Raw genomic sequence first — 19,888 nt, forward strand, 5'->3', positions numbered from 1 at the left:
AACATCTAGACATCTAAACATATGGCTGTCACAATCATTATTACTCATTGTTATTAATTCATGATCATTATATTACGTTATAAAAACTTGTTTGTGTGTTTGCTAGGAGACTGCAAAGCAGCAAGTAAAATTTGTAATCAGTGAAAATGTCTGTTACTCTTCAGCCCTTTGTCCTTTGTCCAGAGTTGAAACTTTGTGTTTTAGGTCATTGAGAAAAGACAGATCAATAGCTTTACTGCCGTTGGGTAGTGAGATTTCAGTTCTCATTAGACAGACTTACAAATGACCAAGTTTCATGAGACATGGTGGATCTGTTTCTCTGTCCGTTCTGAGGGGGCGTGCACACTGACATTAGGGGTACTACAGCTTCAAGCCAGGCCTTAGTCAAGTGTATGAAGAAGACAGCAGCTAGGTGGGCAGCTTCGCAAGGATGAACAAAATGCTGATGTCCAGACAAAGTAGAAATCTTCCAAAAAACTGTACGAGATGGCCCGTGGAAGCTCAGCTATGCTCTGCTAACAGCCAATAAAAACATACGTAATGGAGATAAGCTTCTCTACTTTCACTTCTGAGCATTTCTGTAAAATTTTACAAGAGAGCAGAGCAATCTATTGAAAGATGTGCTCTTACTGTGCTTAAGACACATCAAACGCAACAAAAAAATGTGATCATTTTATAGCAGATTGGATCTTCTGCTCCGAGCTGTTGAGAAAAGACAGAAGTAGCTGCCTTGAGAGAGAGAGAGAGAGAGAGAGAGAGAGAGAGAGCACTTAGCGCTGTCCTCAAAACAATATCCAACCGGAATCAGTTGTAACATAATCTGGCCACTTAATGTTTTGTTTTGTTTTGTTTTGTTTTTCTTTTTTCATTCACTCTCCCTCAGCGTCCTGTTCTCTTCCTCTCCCTCATAAAACTAAACCGATTAACCATGTCTGAGTCATCTGATTTCAGCCCACCCTACACGTGAACAGCTACACTGACTTCTACATGCTGTTAGTTACATTTGCTTTCATTTTCGGATAAATAACACTTAAAGATTATTTATTTATTCATTTGTTTATCAGCACAATTCTGAACATACTGCAATTAAAAGGAAAATGGAAACCTCTGAAGGTAAGTGTACAACACTAATCTGCATACCTTGAAATAATATACAATAGATTCACTCCAGTGATAATATACCTTTCCAATAAACTCATAAAAGAAAGCACTCTGAAATCCCACCCTAGTTTGTTGTCAAATATTTACCAAGTTTTTAAAAGGTGTTGTAAGCTTACAATAAATTTGTTTTATAATAAATTTTACAATGATCATAGCTCTTACCATCACTCAGCATTTTCTATAATAACATTTCTTTTAAATAAAAATATTTACACACATTTAGTAATGTTTGATTTTGAATATATTTGATTAAATATCTAGTTGTCCCTTTTATCACGTAAGACTTACAACATCAAAGACCTATAAGAATTTTCAGTCACTGAATTTGCTCATTATTATTTGATTATTTAGACACTGATATGTCAAATGATTACATCATAGGAAGGAAAACACCATGTGTGCGCACGCACACACACACACACACACACACCCTCGCAGCAGTTTTAGTGGCTAATGCAGACTGAGAATGAAACTGGAGCCTTTGGAACACTCAGAGATCAATAACCTTTCAGTGCGTGCGTGTGTGTGTGTGAGTGTGTGTTTATGTGTGTGTGTGTGAGAGAGGGAGCGAGCGAGATAGAGAGAGAGAGAGAGTGATAGTGTGTTTCAATGTGTGTGTGTGTGTGTGTGTGTTTGTGTGTGTGTGTGAGAGAGTGTGATAGTGTATGTTTCGATGTGTGCATACACATCCATATTCCTTGTTATTCCTCTACGGCAGCGAGTTGAAAAGAATTCCCTGAACAAACCCAGACACACAGACACTCGTATAGCTATAACTGTACAGTGTCAAAGCAGACAGCAGGATTAGAGTGAGAGAGAGAGAGAGAGAGAGAGAGAGAGTGTGTTTGAGAGACACAGAGAGGGAGGGAGGGAAGAAGAGGAGGAGGTTACGACTACGTGTTTGAAAGGCAAAAGGGTTAAGATATGTGTTGGCTTGTTTGCATATTTACTCCTGACAATCACAAGACTGTGTGTGTCTGCGAGAGAGAGAGCTAGACACAGAGAGAGAGAGAGAGAGAAAGCAGGGGAAACAGACAGAGAGTGAAAGAAACACACACAGAGGCTTGCACAGGAGGAGCACAACTAGAGAGGACGGAAATAGAGAAGGAGAGAGAGAGGGACAGAGAGTGGGACAGAGAGAGAGAGAGAGAGAAAGAGAGAGAGAGAAAAAGAAAGGCAGAATGGTGCTGGTGCAGATTCTTTTTGAAGTCTTTCATTTCCTTAGAGGAGGACAACTGCTTTATCGTCAGTTACAGAACAGAAAAGCCACACCTAGCTCCCTGCAGGTAAGATCCATGCTCTCTCTCTCTCTCTCTCTCTCTCTCTCTCCCTCTCATACACACATTGTTTCATGACATTTGAAGCCAGAGAATGCATTGTCGTTGAATCTGACTGGCTGACTGACTAACACTCAGAGTCAAACATCGTGAAGCTTGTCATACCTGATTGGTCAGCTCTGTGTGTGTGTGTTCCAGCATGTGTGCATGTGTGTCACGGATATCTGTGCCATGTAAAAATAGAACGGGGTTTCTCCTACACCCTACCAGGTCATATGTGAGTGTATATTTAGGATCAGTTTTGTGGTCAGATAAATGTGAGGGAGTCATTTATTTATATTCAAATCAAATCTTTGATTAATTTTTGGAATAGCAGTGCAATTCTTCAGTATTATAGATAAGAGAAGCATAAAGAGTTGGCTATTGGCCATATTTTACTATTCTCACACACACAAGTGTACACACACACACACACACACACACAAACACACATAAACCGTGTAACATACTCCTTACACACACCAGCGGTGAATGGCAATAGGAGGCCTGTCAATGTTCTTGTTTTGAAATTCAAAGCTACTGGCGTCACTATATATCCTTAAACACAAGTGTCTCCTGCTGCTGTTTACAGGGCGAAGTCTAAACGTCTCTGTACGAGTGTAAGCACTCAGCACAGTCTAATCGGCGAGAACAGGGCCAAGACTGTTTGAATGTTTCAAACGAAATTGGTGTCAAACTCAGCTATTGCGTATCATGAACTCTCAATGGGTGTGTTGTGTCACTGCAAGATGTTTACTTCAGAAAAAAAAAGAGCAAACTAGGACATAAACAGTTTGTCTGAAGTATATTCATTCAAGCTATGTCTCTGGTTTCCTTAGAAACAACGTCAAATATTTGGTTGCCTTAGAGTCAAAAATGCTCCCTCAGTTTTGTTTAAAGTGACATTTATGGGCATTATAGAGGAGCGTGTTATAAGAAAATTTGGTTTATGACTGAAAAGTCATGTAAGGATAGGGAGGGCCAGAGGCAGAGTGATGTTGCTGTTTTGGATGGGTTTTTATAGATCTCAAATTCTCCTTACGCCAGCTTGCAATGACCTTCATCAAACATCAGTTCACACAGCAGGACATCTCAACAGCCCTGTCTACAATGGTACAGAGAGAGAGAGAGAGAGATAGATAGATTGTGTGTGCATGTGTGTATGTGTGTGTGTGTGTGTGTGTGTGTGTGTGTGTGTGTGTGTGCGCACTTTATATATCTTTATAAAACCTTTTCGTCTATTTGTTTTTAACAACTGCAAGTCTAAAAGAATTCCTCCTTAAAGAAACATATAAACACACAAACACACACACAAACTCATATATCCATATTGTCTAGGCAGAGAGCAGACATGGAAGAAAGACTGAGAGAGAGAGAGAGAGAGAGAGAGAAGCATGTCTTTCTGTCTTCAAGTGCTGATGTGTTTATTCAACTCTATTTGAAGTCCTGTGATTATATGTAGTGTTGTACACCTATGTTTCATTCTTCTGCAGAGGTTTAGTCACATAGCAACTTATAAACTGTGGACTCACCACTCAAATTACACACACACACACAGACATGTCAGGACTAAGGCCCGTGCTGCTGCCAGAGCAAATCCCTTTGGCTCATCGTCTTTCATCAGGCTCTCCGCAGCATTGTGTATTTACTGTCAGTAAATCTGGCGTAACTAACTGCTCCTGTCCTCATGTTTTCTTTACTCCATCACCACCTGAATGGGCACATGTCTTCACTTTTATCATTTTATTATGTATATCACATAAGCTTATCCCTCTCATTCAGAGCAACTTTTAATCACCTGTATGTAAAAGTCTGTCAGCATAACCATCATAGGAGTACAGAATTTACCAGGGTGAGCTGTAGCCATCATCATACTAACCCATCTAAACGATAGACAGTTGATAGCCACATGTTTAGTTGATATAAAAGTACAAATATAAGAGTGATTGAGGAATTATGTAAATAGTGCCTATTAGCCAGCAGAGTACTGTAACAGAGGGATTCAATGAACATTTAAAAGAGTAAATGATATCATCACCTTTCAGTCATTGTTTTTGGACCATGCAGAACTGTTTTGAAACCATTTTTTTCAAAAATATTTTGTTGTGGTGAGGTGTGTTTGGAGCTTTGGAATTTTAACCATAGCACTTTGTTAATTACTTTAAAAAGAAAAAGAAAAAAGAAAAGAAAAAGAAGCCTACCTTTAGCACATGCCAAATTCCTCTCATGTCAAATAGCTTTCTGAAATCACTGAGAGAGTCCATATTTTTTGAGAGGGCGAGTTAATGAAACAGTTATGACATCACTGGACTGTACCATTTTTGGAACTTCTCTGCACCGTGAACCTGTAGCACATTACCACATATGGTTAGGACCTGCCTGAGAGAGAGAGAGAGAGAGAGAGAGAGAGGGAGAGAGAGAGAGAGAGAGGGAGAGAGAGGGAGGCAGGCTCTGTCAGAAAGACCAGAATTATACACTGGATTTTTAGAATAGCTTGTTCCATGATATCTACCTGCAGTGTCACTGCACTTGGGAATGCTCAGTAACTAAGCCTGTTATCAGTGTCTGATGTGTGGTTTAAAGTTCAAAGTTCATAAATTGGTAGAGCAAGGTCTTGTTACCTGACTTCAATTTGACCAGGAGCACTAATAAAATCAATAATATAGGAAAGAGAATATGAACATTCTTATTTTACTCAGTTGTGATCAAAATAAGCAGAAGGCTTTTCATAGCCCAGTGCCCTGATGAAGATGAGCCCTAACCAGAAAGTAAAATGTCATATAACTAAACTGTTTTTACTCTTGATAGAAATCTTTTACTTCATCATTTACTTTTACTTCACTCACCCAGGATGCTTTGCTGTGTTTAGCCTCAGTGACAGACTCCGCCTCTCTCCAGGATGCCATCCAGTCCGCTGTCAGAACTGTGCTGACTGATGTGGTGAGAAGTTTAACCACAAAACATATGACCTACACTGAGAACTTCAATAATATAACTATTTCCGTAAAGATAGGGCTCATATACAGATTCATATACAGACTTGCAAATGATAGAAATGATAGACACCACTCATACTAGTCAAAATCAAATGACAACAATAATAAGAACAAGAATGGTAGTTCTGCTTTGGTTTGTTTTAAACAATTTATTTCTCTCTCTCTCTCTCTCTCTCTCTCTCTCTCTCTCTCTTTCTCTCTCTCTCTCTCTCTCTCTCTCTCTTCCTTCTGATAGGTCAGTGCTTATCTCTATCAGTTGGATGTAGAGACAGGTTGCATGGCCTGTGAGGCTCCATTTCATGAGCTCATTACTGAGGGAAAACTTAGGTAAGACGGAAGGACCAACTGCTAATCATAACAGACCATCTGCTAATCATAGCAGACCAACTGTGTATCATAACAGACCAACTGCTAATCATAACCATGACGTGATCTAGATGGTGGAAATTATAGCAGTCTCCTTCTCTCTCTCTCTCTCTCTCTCTCTCTCTCCCTCCCTCTCTCTCTCTTTCTCTCTCTCTCTGTCAGAGCTGACGTACAACAAGGAAAGCGAGTTGTATGTGATGGACTTCCTCCATCAGAGCTGCAAGAGGAGCAGAAAGAAACTCTCGCACAGCCCCTACAGGGAGACAGAAAAGGTATGTGTGAGAGAGAGACAGAGAGAGGGAGAGAGAGAGAGAGAGAGAGAGAGAGAGAGAGAGAGAGAGAGAGAGAGAGAAATAGAGAGGCTGATTGTGCATATTGAAACCAAATATTGACATGGGTAATGTAGAAAAACACAGCGTTTGGCATACTTTTGTAGGGAAATGTCAGTATTTGATCTGGCTGCTAAACTGTTCTTCATCCACTGGGGGCCGCCATTCTCCTGCAGTTTCCATTTCTTTAAACAACATAAACATCATTGTATTACCATGTCATGGCCACAATACTGATTAGTGGCCATGCTTTCCAAAACACTCTACTGCAGCCAAATAAGAGTCAGCTATGTCTTACACTTTCCAAAACTGGTGGCCACAAGTTTGTGGCTTGCAGGATTGAATACCTTGCAAGACCATTGACTCAGGATAACGTTTATGGAAGTTAAAATGACATATACACACAGCCATCATCTCAACACTTAGCAATGCCCCAGTTCCATTTTTCAAGTTTAAAACTGGTAATAATTAATACTGTTACATTTTGCTTCAGATGAGAAATGACATGTAAAAACACACCGTGGATATGTTACCAGACAGTGCTGTCTGCAATGCAAAATTAATCTCAATAAATAAGTAAACAAACAATTAATTAAATGCATACTTACATAACTGTTTACATTCATACATACATACATACATATATACATGCATACATACATACATACACACACACACACACATATATCCATACACACATACATAACACGTTCCTGCCCAGTTTTGATCATTTTTCATTAGATTAAGATGTCTAACTATCCAATTTTAACAAAACTAACAAAATGTGTGGTAAGAATAATGAGCTAGTCGGTAATTGCTTCTGGTAAAAAAAAAAGGTGACAATAATTAATACACTTCAGGTAAAATAATTAAAAAAACACTTTGCTACCTAACAGTCAAATCAACTCTCTTACAGAGTTCTGGTTTGGGATGTAATTGTTTAGGTTTAGGTGTGTATTGCCTAAGAATTTAAGCAGTATTGTATAGAAATATAGGATCCCATAGGATCAGCATATCATTTTCCCCTTTGATAGCCCTGTTTGACCTTAAATAGCTGTTAAACTGTAGATTTATTTGTAGTTATATGTGTGGATTGTCCATCTGGTGAAGTGATATAACTTGCACTGAAAAGGATGTTCCAAGAATCTGAAAAGATTGTTGTAATAAATATCATTTCGTATCACAGTCAAATTTCATATTGTTGAAGTTATGGGTTACCAATGGGCCTTTTTTAAGTAGATGGTTTAATTATTAGATGACAGCCAAGGTGTTTCCAAATAACTAAGTTACAATATATTGTCTATTACAGCCTTTTTGCTGATATTTATTAATGCTATGTTTTTTTTTTTGTTTTTTTTTTGGAAATACTTGAAACTCTCTAGGTATATCCATTGAGTGGCACTGTACAGTATTGCAGAATATGAATTTGAATGTGTTCTTTGTCCTCCTTTTGCTTACTTCACCTGACTTTACCTCTCCTTTCCTCAGCACTGATTGGTCCTCTCCTGGATAAGGGTGTGGTTATTGGTGCCCTTTTGGTGAGCAAACTCAGTAATTCTGCTAGACTGGAGCTGCTATTTAATCTACCACCCTATAAATCTAGTTAGATAGTCATCTGTATTCATTGAGCATGGCCTCTCTCTCTTTTTACAAACTCCTCGACTATTTTGATCGTCCATTCCAACAAGGAAATGGAACATATAGATGCCCATTTAATAACTTTCTTATTGTGAACATTGAACTGAACATGTGGAATTGCATATCGAATTGTAATTGTTGTTGCCTGTTTTCTTTTTTTCTTTTTTTTGTGCATGTGTGTGTGCGTGTGTGTGTAGTCTGTGATCTTGGTCAGTGGTTTTTGGCTTTTTATATATGACTTTATTCCATGTGGCCTTCTGAGGCTCCTGTTATTTGGCTGAACTTGTGTATTTTTCATCTCCAGATTAGCTGTAATAGACCCAGTCAGAAGCAGGAACAAGAGCTGGACCTGCTAGAGCAGCATGTATGAACTGTAATTCCATTATAGTCCTTAGTTAAGACAGTTACACAGTACAAGACACAAATCAATGATCATATATTGCAATGATGTCTGACAGTGAATTGAATTTAAACAAAGGGGAAGTGCTCTTCATTAGTATTTTGGTGACCGTGCTGTATTTGTACCCAACAGATCACTATAGCCTGCAAGAGAGTCCAACTACTAAAGAACCAAAGGCCAGCGGTGGATCTGGAGGTTGAAAGGTCACCTAGTGTGAGCCAGACTCCTGTCCCTGTACACAGCCAGCCAAATCTGAGACTACTGCAGCTGTGTGGTGAGAAAGGCTTGTGTGCAGGTGTTTGCAAATTCTTGTTCTTTACATATGTTTTCATAAAACTGTTTGTCATCTTTCTTAAGGTGATCTCTATGACACAAGTGCTGCCTCCCTCCAACTGAAACTGAATAAATACGTGAGTTCAAAATACCCAGCCTACAGATAAGATAGCATGGATGGATGGATGACATAACTGAAGGATTGTTTTTGCCTGTTTTCACAGTTGCAGGAAGAGACTCAGTCACAATGCTGCTGTTTTCTTTTGTTGTCAGAAGACAACAAACAATTCTTCTGCAAGGTAAACACTCTTTTTGTAAAAACACACTCATGCAATCATGCACTTTGTTCCAATGGCAAAAAGTACTTTTGAGAGTTTATTTTGAGGACAAAAGGACACACAACATTATAGTCTGACTGTTAATATAAAGAAATTACAGGTTTACAGAAGGGTTGATGCAGTGGAATATTTAATGGCAAACATGTGTGTGTGTGTGTGTGTGTGTGTGTGTGTTTGTGTTTAATGTGTCCTGTTAGGTTGTTGGAGATAAAGTCCTGGAAGAGGAGATATGTTTTCCTGTAAGAGCTAATGACTGCTCTCTTCCTCTACATCGACACCTCCAAAAATACACCATAATATCAAATCAACCCCTCCCATATATGTGACATAATGTTAACGTCTCCCATATACGTGACATCATATCAAATCAACCCCTCCCATATATGTGATTCATATCAGATAAACTCCTCCTGTATAAAGAGTGTTTTATTAATCTGTCAACACTGCTCTTGTGCAGATGGCTGTGGGCCAGTTTGGGAAGGCAATGGAGACGAGGAGGTCCATTTCCCTGCACAACCTGAGTGGAGTGAGAAACACACCATGTCACTGCCTTTGGTCTAAACTCATATAAAACTGATATAAAGAAGTGTGTCAAACTTCCACTGAGGAAGTCAAGTAGACATTGACAAGAACTTACAATACAATTCCTTGCATGGATTGACAATGCAAATGGTTTACAACACAGTTTGAATTTTTTCCCCATTCACTTTTAATGTACATACTTTTTTAATGCTGATTAAGTGAACAGTTTAGTGATCTCTCCATAAAAAAGCTAATTTACCACACTGTTCTGAATATGTACACAATAAACACAGAAACGTATTGGTATTTTCTTCTTTGAATTAAATGATGAATTTAATCATGTGTTTTACACCAGCTGGCTCATTTTCAAACTTAAGTAAACATAAGCTGAAATAATTAAGAGTTAGATTGAGATATAAAGAGTTCAGACCAGCCAATGCATATGGGTGTTTTAACTGACCAGAATACCTCACAGTGCTTGTGACCTAATAAGTCTCATAGTTTCCCCTGCAAAACAACCACAGTTAGAGACGTAATGACCTGGAGATGTGGCTTTAATGGCATGAAAATGTGTGAGACAAATCTAGATAAATATTGGCTAACTGGATCTGTAGTACATTCAGCTGTAAATATGAAAACTGTAATTATTAGGCTGAGGGTTTGCCTATTTCACACTAAAACTAGGACAACACACAGGCTCAGTGCAGACACAGACTCTCAGACAGAATATTTGGATTTTTTTTTTGTAGTGAGTGTGTGTGAAACTAAGTTTTTTGTCTTCACTCACACTGTGACAGGAAGAACAGCAGCAGGTGAAAGGAATTCTGGGATATGAGGCAAAGTCTGTGTTGTGCGTGCCTGCCATCTGCAGAGCTACAGATCAAGCGTTTGCACTCACCTGCATTTTCAACAAGAGGAACGCAAACAAGTGTGTATTCATGTTAACATTGACTTACGGTGACTGAGAGTGTGTGCATTTTCAACAAGAGGAACGCAAACAAGTGTGTATTCATGTTAACTTTGACCTACGGTGACTGAGAGTGTGTGCATTTGTCTACTTTTGTGAGCGCATTTGTGCAGGTGTGTGCATCCTAAGACTGTGTGTGTGTGTTCCCAGGTTTTCAGAGGAAGATGAAAAGGTAGTGTCTCAGTGTTTGTTGCATACGTCTGCAGTGTTAAACAGTACGCTCGCCTTTCAGAGGGAGCAACAACTAAAGACAGCATGTCAGGTGAGGATGAGCCGTTAATCCCCAAAAATGTGATATGACAGTACAAACATATTAAAATAAAATAAGACTTGGTCTCATTTAAATAAATCTGTCAGGTGGAATGTTGTCATGCTGTCATACTCTAGCATGTTTGTGTATTTGTGTTACAGAAACTGCTACAGGTAGCCAAAAACCTCTTCACTCATCTGGGTAAGCCTACCAATTTTCTTATGTAAAAGTAAAACATGCAGGCACACACATGCACACACGCGTGGGTGCACAAACACACACACACACACACACACACACACACACACACACACACACAATCAGTGTGATCTGTGTATGTTTATATTTGCATGTGTATTTGTGTGTATATGTGTGTAGACGATGTGTCTGTGCTGCTGACTGAGATCATTGCAGAAGCTCGATGTCTCAGCAATGCAGAGAGGTGAGTGTGTGCGTTATGTGTGTGTGTGTGTGCATGTTACAAAAAACTGCAAATCTGCAAATGCAGTATATTCAAATCTCTCTTCCTCTGTCTCTCTGTCTGTTTCTCTCTCTCTCTCTCTCTCTCTCTCTCTCTCTCTCCCTCCATCCCTCTCTCTCTCACACACACAGTTGCTCTGTGTTCTTATTGGATAAACAAAACCAGGAGTTGGTTGCTAAAGTATTTGATGGGGGTGTGGTAACAGAAAAAGAGGTCAGTCAGTCATACACACCCAGACACACACACATACGCACATACACACTAAGACACAAGCAGAGCTTTGACATTTATTTCGTCTTCAGGCAGAGTTGCGTATCCCAGTGAATCAAGGCATTGCTGGTCATGTTGCTACCACTGGAGACATCCTGAACATTACAGATGCGTACTCCCATCCTCTGTTCTATCGTGCTGTCGATGAGTTTACTGGCTTCCGCACACGCAGCATCCTCTGCTTCCCTATCAAAGACGTGGATGGAGGTGACATGCAAACACACAACTATGTGACTTGCACATCCTGGACTATTTGAATAGCTAGTCAAGTTACACATTTTCACGGCTCCTTTTGCAATGCAAACTGAAATTATTTACCCTTCACTTACAAGTGTACAAATGAAATCACGAGCATGGACACAAAGGCACGGACACACATACACATCTCTTGGATCCATTAACTGTCTCTACAATAAAGAATTACAACTTGACCATAAACCCCAGTTTCCCAAGTTAGTTTTACCAATAACATCTTTCATAGTCCAAGCTAACAAAAACAAGCACACACAGACACAGACACAGACAGACAGACACACACACACACACACACACACACAAAAGCAGGTTTGCTATTAAACATTCCAGTGCATCAGTCCTTCCATAAACCTGTACAATCTCTATTTTAATGATCAGGCCATAACGGTGTGTGTTCTCTGTTCTCTGTCCTCTTTGTGTGATCAGTGGTCATTGGAGTTGCTGAGCTTGTTAACAAAATTAACGCTCCTGGGTTTAACCGATTTGATGAGGAGTTAGCCATTGCCTTCTCCATCTACTGTGGCATCAGCATAGCACATGTCAGTGAAGAAAACATCACCGCACTCCATCATACACTTCTACACAAATCCCTTGTGTTTTACATGTCCATTCTCTATCTATGATTATCACGTAGTGCTGTCTTAGTGTTGAGTGGGTTTTGATTTCCCATGTCTCTCTGTTTTTTGGGTCTGTTTGATTAGTGATGCCCGTCTAAATTGTGTTTTTCATGTATTTCAATGACAATGCAGCTCCGCAATTGATCAGTCCTCTGTCTTGGCAATGTTTCGATTTGACTTGCATTACATTTGAAATACTGCCTCTGTACTTGGCTCAACATTTCTTTTTAATCTGATGTGTAAGTCACTGTCTTTATATTTGATTCCGTTTCTAAGTGTTGGTTTAGTCATGCATATCTGTGATTGTTTGATGACAAGTATTGAATTCCGTGTTCCCATGAGTGATGAGTCATATCTCTCTCCATCAGTCCCTTCTGTACAAGAAGGTGCGGGAAGCTCAGTACAGAAGCACCTTAGCCAATGAAATGATGAGATACCATATGAAGGTAACACCCAGTTCTCACATTACATGCCTTCGACCAATATTTAATCTACAGGTACCGGATAGATCAACAACTAAAGTCATGCACAGCTGGTTCACAAAGAGATGTCAGATCACGTACAGTGCAATTACTCTCCTTGTGAAGAATTAATGTTTCAAATAATTCTAGCATGAAATTTTATTTCATGGTAGGTACTTTAAACAAACCGTTTATTATAGTTCTGTGGCTGCTGTTGTCCTAAAATGTATCCGTCGACTATCTAAGTATATTTCGGCCTGTTAAACAGGGTCTGTGCCAGAGTCTGGCTGGTGTTTTCAGGGTTGGGATGTCTTTCCCTACCAGGTTTCAGATGAGGAGGTGACAGCTCTGCTGAACAATGGAATTAAAGCAGTCTGTGAGATCCACCCAAGTTTCACAGAGTTCAGCTACATCCCCCGGTCCCTGACAGATGACGACACTGCCAAGGTGTGTGTGTGTGTTCTCTCAGTCTGAAAATTTGAGTAAATGAAAGTATCTTTTATTACTCACATCTGTACCATCAGTCTAATCATCCATCTCCCCCTCTCTCTCTCTCTCTCTCTCTCTCACACACACACACACACACACACACACACATACATACACACTCATTCCAGGCAGTTATTAGCATGTTTGAAGACATGGGATTCATAAATACTTACAAGATAAACAAAAACACCTTGGCCAGGTAATTCCACATGCTCTTTGTTTTTGTTTAAAGAGCTGTGCCCAGAGCAAACAGTCCTACTTCTCAGATAATGATGTCCTGTTTCACAACTGTTCACCTAAAACCGGATAGCACAAAGAAGACACACAAAGAGAGAAGCACACTTACCTTCTGCTGCCCTCGCCCTTTTTTCTCTTGAACACGCTCACACACAGACACACAGACACACACACACACACACACATACAGTGGGCTGAGAGTGTTTTTTGTTATAGGTTCTGTCTGATGGTGAAGAAGGGCTACAGGGACCCCCCGTATCATAACTGGATGCATGGCTTCTCAGTGGCTCATTTCTGCTACTTACTCAGTAAAAACCTGGACATGCGCAACCATCTGGAGTAAGGGTCATTCTCTCTCTCTCTCTATCTATCTCTCTCTCTCTCACACACACACACACACACACACACACACACACACACACACACACACAGAAACTCACAGTTAGACCTCTGACTTTTGCTGTATTGTTGTCTTGTGTCAGGGACTTTGAGGTCCTTGCCCTCTTTGTTTCCTGTTTGTGTCATGACCTTGATCACCGGGGAACAAACAACTCCTTCCAGATCAAGTCGGTGAGTTGGCACACCTACATGCACATTTACACACAGAGGTATATACACACATTTACACACACACGCACACACACAAGACCTAACTCTTTTATTCTCGCTCTCTTTGTTTTGATCAGAAGTCTGTGTTGGCTGGTTTGTACAGTTCTCAGGGGTCTGTGCTGGAGGTAGGCAAATGTGCCGTTTCCCTTTATCACTCTTTACACACGACAAAGCCTTATATCCTGACCCCACCTAACTGACTCTGACTCTTCCCTACAGAGACACCACTTTGCTCAGGCCATTTCCATTCTAAACACACAGGGCTGTAACATCTTTGACCAGTTCTCCAGGAAGGTGGGATCAACAGTTTCTCTTCTGTCCCTATAACACTGTCCAAAACATAACAGACTAAAAACACCTTCCAAACAACACACTGCAGAGATATTCATTCAGAGTGGACTAACTGTCAGAAAGAGTGAAACTAATAGAGAATGATATAAACTTGCATCACTGCATTATTGTAACAGTATGAATGCAAACCACTGTAGTAAAGAACTCACAGAGTAGATTTTTATCAAACAGCATAAATGTCTCTTCCACATGTTACGAGAGGAAAAAGAAACATGATGCACTGCCTGCCTGTCAGATCATGATGTTCTTTATGGAAACTCATAGTGTTTGGACATAAAAAGAAATAAATAGAGTTAGTAGCATTAGCGGGTCAAATGATGATTTCTAAACATTCCAAATAAACAACTGGTGGTGTAATATTTACAAAGATAAAATATAAACTGTTTTAAAAGATATAGTGGATTTTTATTTGACCAATAGGTTTCAGCTGGCTGGAAATGACATAAGCAAGTGACAAAACATGGTAGGACATTGTGTCAAAGATGTTAATGATAAATTTGAACTATTTCTATGGGTTTTTTGTACATTATTACCAAAAATGCCATGTCCAAAATGCTTCATACCCCTTCAAATTGTCGCATATTTCTGAAAAAATGCAAGCTCCTATACCATTCCAAATGGTCTTGGTAATTTCTACTGTGTTCTAGAGCATTCTAATCAACTATAAGTTGAGAACAGCTCATGCAGTAGTTCTCTAGTTACTAGTCAATTGCAAGTCATGGCTAAAACCAAAGAGCTTATTGAGGACTTCTGGTTGCACATTGTGGCTGCTCACAAGATGGGGAAAGACTATAAAGCCATATCCAAGTGTTTTCAAGTGCCAGTGGCTACAGTGCAAAGCATAATCTAAAAGTACAAGGAGTTCCACACTGTGAAAAAATCTCAAATGGCTGGGGTAGGAAGCCAAAAGTGAGCCCTGCGCTGGCAAGAATGGCAGTGTGAGAGGCCAAGAAGAATCCAAGGATCACCATCAAGGTCGTCCTGATGAATATGAGCAATCCTGGTACCAAGATCTCAAGGCAGACACTCCAGTGGACACTGCACATTTGGAATGGTATAGAAGCTTGCATTTTCACAAAAATATGCGACAATTTGAAAGGGTATGAATAATTTTGGACATGGAATTTTTATTAAAAATGTAAAAAACACATAGAAATAGACAGAATTTATCATTAACATCTCTGACACAATGTCTTACCGTCTTTTGTCACTTGTTTATGTTACTTCTAGACAGATGAAACCTATTGGTCAAATAAAAATTCACTATTTGGCAAGGGTATGAATAATTTTGGGCTTAACTGTATACACACACACACACACACACACACACATATGTACCTTTCTTATAACTAACCCCTGAGCCTAATGTCTAGGCTAACAGTCTCACCCTGTCCTTTTTCTCCCTTCTGGTTGCCAGGGCTACCAGAGAATGCTTGATCTTATGAGGGACATCATTCTGGCCACAGATCTTGCCCATCATCTGCGTATCCTTGGTGATCTGAGGAAAATGGCTGAAGGTGAGTCCTTCCCCTTACCCAAACCATGCGCGCACACAAACACATTCACACACACACACACACACACACACACATACACACAAGCACATGTTTCTTCCTCTCTAATTCCCTTTCTCTTTTCTTTAGAGGGGTATGACAATACAAATCTCCAGCACCACAATTTATTGTTATGTCTCTTGATGACCTCATGTGACCTGTCTGACCAAACCAAAGAGTGGAGGACAACACGCAAGGTTGCAAAGCTTATCTACAAAGAGTTCTTCTCTCAAGGAGACCGGGTATGTGTGTGTGTTATATTGTTGTAAAGTGTTATAATTCATGTGTTATGACTTTGTTATAATCATAACCATTATGAAAACTGGCATTTTAAGGGCACCTCTGCACTGAGATGCAGTATGTAACATGACAAATCATTTATCGCAAACATAGCTTCTGTGTTTGAACAAGTGACCAAAAGTTCATGTAATTTTGCTGTTTAGCTCTGACAGTTCTGTTACTCACAAAGCGCCAAACGGCTTCTTATGTGACCCATCTACAGTCAACACCATAACAAAACACAATGCACCAGTGTCAAGGACTGGCATTTCCATACAAATATTTTACTCAGAATACATTGACAGAAGGGGACCGATCAAAGGTAGTGTTGCAATGGCGCATTTAATTATTCAAAACCTTCAAAAGTAAAATCAGTTGACTCAACCACAGAGAAGAATTTATAGAGCTTAAATCCCTAAAAATTTGTCACAGCATACAGGATGGACCAGATGCATTTGCTGGGCACGCTTTTTTTCACAACAGGTTAAACATCTGGTAACTGTGGACTAAACAATAAATCAAGCCAGGAAAGACACTAAGCAAACCAGGAACAGCACGGCTCAGTGCACTTATGTAAGGGAGACACTTCGTAAATGACATCCAGGAATATGTATTAACAGAGTACTGATGTGTATATGAACAAATGACAAGTGGATGTGCATGATAATCAGAAAAGGGGCTGATCGAATAGGCAGGTAATGAGTTGGCAAACAGAGCTCTGTTTGGCCAGAAATGAAAGTTCAGTTCTCTGTGTTGTGTGTGTTTGTGTGTTGTGTGTGTGTTTGTGTGTTGTGTGTGTGTGTGTGTGTGTGTGTGTGTGTGTGTGTGTGTGTGTGTGTGTGCGCGCGCACGCGTGTATGTGTGTGTATGTGTATATATGTGTGCGTGTGTGGGTGTGTGTGTTTGCGTATTTAGGAAAAGGAGATGGGTAACAGCCCCATTCCGATGATGGACAGAGAGAAAGCTTACATCCCTGAGCTGCAGACTAGCTTCATGGAACACATTGTCATTCCAGTTTTCAAGTGAGAAACCACACCCTGACCTCTCACCCTAATACTGAACACACCCTGACCTCTCACCCTAATACTGAACGCACCCTGACCTCTCACCCTAATACTGAATGCACCCTGACCTCTCACCCTAATACTGAACACACCCTGACCTCTCACCCTAATACTGAACGCACCCTGACCTCTCACCCTAATACTGAACACACCCTGACCTCTCACCCTAATACTGAATGCACCCTGACCTCTCACCCTAATACTGAACACACCCTGACCTCTCACCCTAATACTGAACGCACCCTGACCTCTCACCCTAATACTGAACACACCCTGACCTCTCACCCTAATACTGAACACACCCTTACCTCTCACCCTAATACTGGATGCACTCTGAGCTCTCACCCTAATACTGGATGCACTCTGAGCTCTCACCATGATGCTGAACAGTGGACCCCCACAGTTTGACACTGATTAAGAAAAGCTGAGGATATTGCCAATGGCTCAGTTTGGTTGCAGTGTGGTCAAAATCATAGATACCAAAATAAAATACATAAAGTAAAACACACAGTGCAGCACCACTGCACTGTGAATGTTAATTCTGTTCAAAAAGGAGGTGTCATATCCAACGAATCAATAGCCCTTGCACTCTGATCCAGAAAACTCTATGATAAATCATGTCTAATCACATTAAGATACATAGTCACTAGGAATCTCAAATGGTTAAAAGGGGAAAAAAGTGTCACCTGTGTAACTTTAAGCGATTAATCCTGATTAATCAAAGGAAAAAATTTGGTCAAACAAGATGGATTATTAATGGTATTTTTTATTTTAGCAACAGCGTGATGTATATTTATAACATGTGTTAACCTTAACATGCCTAGTAACTGCATATGGCATGGATCCAGTCTGCGTGTTGACTGGAACTTATGGGGGGGGGGGGGGGGGGGTTTGCATTTGGAACATTGATTATAATTTATTGCAATCATAATAAGAATAGTGGTGCTCACACACAGCCTGCTGCACTTGCATTGAAAATGCTGTTCATTTTGTACTTACATTTTATTTCTATTCTGGTTTTGTAGGACCCTCCAGGATCTTTTTCCTGCTTCTGCAGAGCTCCACAAAAGCATTATCTCCAACCATGAGAAATGGACTCACATTTCCCATAAGTACAGGGGGCTGGGCTTGCCTAGCAAAGACTGCCTAGACCTATTGGATGAGGAGTGTGATCCCTTTGAAGGGGAGAGTCAATAGGGCATGCAAAAACCAAAGACTGTGCTTCAACTCAGGGAAACAGAGTTTTGGGTAAACATTTGTGTTATGGCTCAGAATATGGTTGGGGTGTTTGGTATAGTTGTAAGGGATGGGTGAGAGTAATTTTTTTAACAACAAAAGTAACAGCGGGACAGTCAAAGCATAATGACACTCTGAGACAAGCAACCTGTGTGAGACGTTTGAGTGATGTTTCAAAGCTCTGCTAATTTGACGATAAATACACAAACTAAAATCAATGGATCATGCATGCCTTATACTGTAGCAAGACAGCCATCTATACCTTATCGGAGCACTGTTTAAATGTGTCTATACAATAGACAATTACACTAGATTTTTATTCTGCACATGGAAGAACGGTTTGCCTCACGCTCACTTGGGTTGTTTTAAAAACTGCCCAAACACTGCATACATAAAATATACTTCACTCTACAATCCATGTGTCTCATTGCGTTGCATTGTGTCGCATGTGAGAAGATACATAAGACTACATAAGTCATCCTATGCGTCTTCTCATTATCTTCTCTTTTACAGTTGGCAGACATCTGGCCAGCGCTCAGTTGGCTCTCAGATTAAGTGTATTTCACTTTACATTGTAAATATATTAATAATTCACTTAATCTCAGATTAAGTGTACCTGTTTTTATAAATTCATGGTTTGAAAACTCCAAACAATCATCCTGTATATATGCTTACTGAAGTGTATGCATTTTTTCATTCATCATACCATCGAAGCAAAGAAAGCATGACGAGGGCAGATGTTTTTGAAGCCACCGTTGATGGCATAGAAGTTAACATATGCAATATTTATGCTCTAAACAAAAATGATAGTCATTTTTTTCACATGGTAAATAAAACAACTGAAGAAATTGTAGAAAGCCAGTTGAAGATTGCAGGGGATTTTAAAGAGGTACAGGACGTCCTCTTGAACACAAAAAACGTAACATAAAGTCACGCCTAGGGATAGATTAGTTCTACAGTTGATGGTGAAAGAGCCTAGTCTGGTAGATATATAGCGAAGCTACTCTATTGCTAAGAAAAGAGTATACCTTCTTTTTGGATGGCCATAAGTCATACTTTAGACTATTTTCTTGAATCTAAGGACATAGTTGAGTCAGTGGCCAACTGAAATGTGACCATGCTCCAGTGGAACTAAATTTGCTGATCAAGTCAAGTGGAGCTATAGTAAACAGAGTAAGCAGAGTAAGCAAAGACTAAATACATCTTTGTTTCAGGATCCTGCATTTAATATGTCACTTGAAACTGACCTTAATACTTGCAGTGCAGGAAAGTGGGGGATGGGGTGGCTTCAAAAGAAATGAATACAAAAGGAATTAAAGATATTGAATCTCAGGTTAAAAATAAGGAAATTGAGACATAATAAAATTACAGTGGCAATTCACTAAAGCCAATTTGTGAACTTGAATATCAATTAAATGAGATGTACAAGA

The 19,888-nt window shown here is 39.8% G+C and overlaps 1 protein-coding gene across 1 annotated transcript; it reads left to right on the forward strand.

Moving 5' to 3' along the window:
* Positions 1-2,279: 2,279 nt before the first annotated feature.
* LOC115817995 (cGMP-dependent 3',5'-cyclic phosphodiesterase) lies at positions 2,280-18,825 on the forward strand. Its single transcript, XM_030781194.1, has 29 exons — positions 2,280-2,447; positions 5,328-5,417; positions 5,709-5,800; positions 6,002-6,111; positions 7,657-7,706; positions 8,111-8,170; positions 8,339-8,480; positions 8,564-8,616; positions 8,704-8,778; positions 9,015-9,056; positions 9,275-9,343; positions 10,137-10,267; positions 10,457-10,568; positions 10,718-10,757; positions 10,935-10,998; positions 11,169-11,250; positions 11,340-11,514; positions 11,989-12,101; positions 12,548-12,625; positions 12,965-13,087; positions 13,258-13,328; positions 13,583-13,705; positions 13,849-13,936; positions 14,053-14,100; positions 14,195-14,269; positions 15,744-15,843; positions 15,970-16,121; positions 17,074-17,180; positions 18,248-18,825. Exons 1-29 carry the CDS (start codon positions 2,343-2,345, stop codon positions 18,417-18,419), a joined length of 2,742 nt encoding a protein of 913 aa, XP_030637054.1. The 5' UTR covers positions 2,280-2,342; the 3' UTR covers positions 18,420-18,825.
* The last annotated feature ends 1,063 nt before the right edge of the window (positions 18,826-19,888 follow it).

Source organism: Chanos chanos, chromosome 8 (assembly GCF_902362185.1).
Source record: "Chanos chanos chromosome 8, fChaCha1.1, whole genome shotgun sequence".
Taxonomy (NCBI): domain Eukaryota; kingdom Metazoa; phylum Chordata; class Actinopteri; order Gonorynchiformes; family Chanidae; genus Chanos; species Chanos chanos.

Coding starts and splice junctions, on each gene's coding strand:
- LOC115817995 (XM_030781194.1), top strand. CDS start 2,343: ATGGTGCTGGTGCAGATTCTTTTTGAAGTCTTTCATTTCCTTAGAGGA. Junction 8,779..9,014: donor ACAAACAATTCTTCTGCAAG/GTAAACACTCTT, acceptor GTGTCCTGTTAG/GTTGTTGGAGATAAAGTCCT. Junction 9,344..10,136: donor CCCTGCACAACCTGAGTGGA/GTGAGAAACACA, acceptor ACACTGTGACAG/GAAGAACAGCAGCAGGTGAA.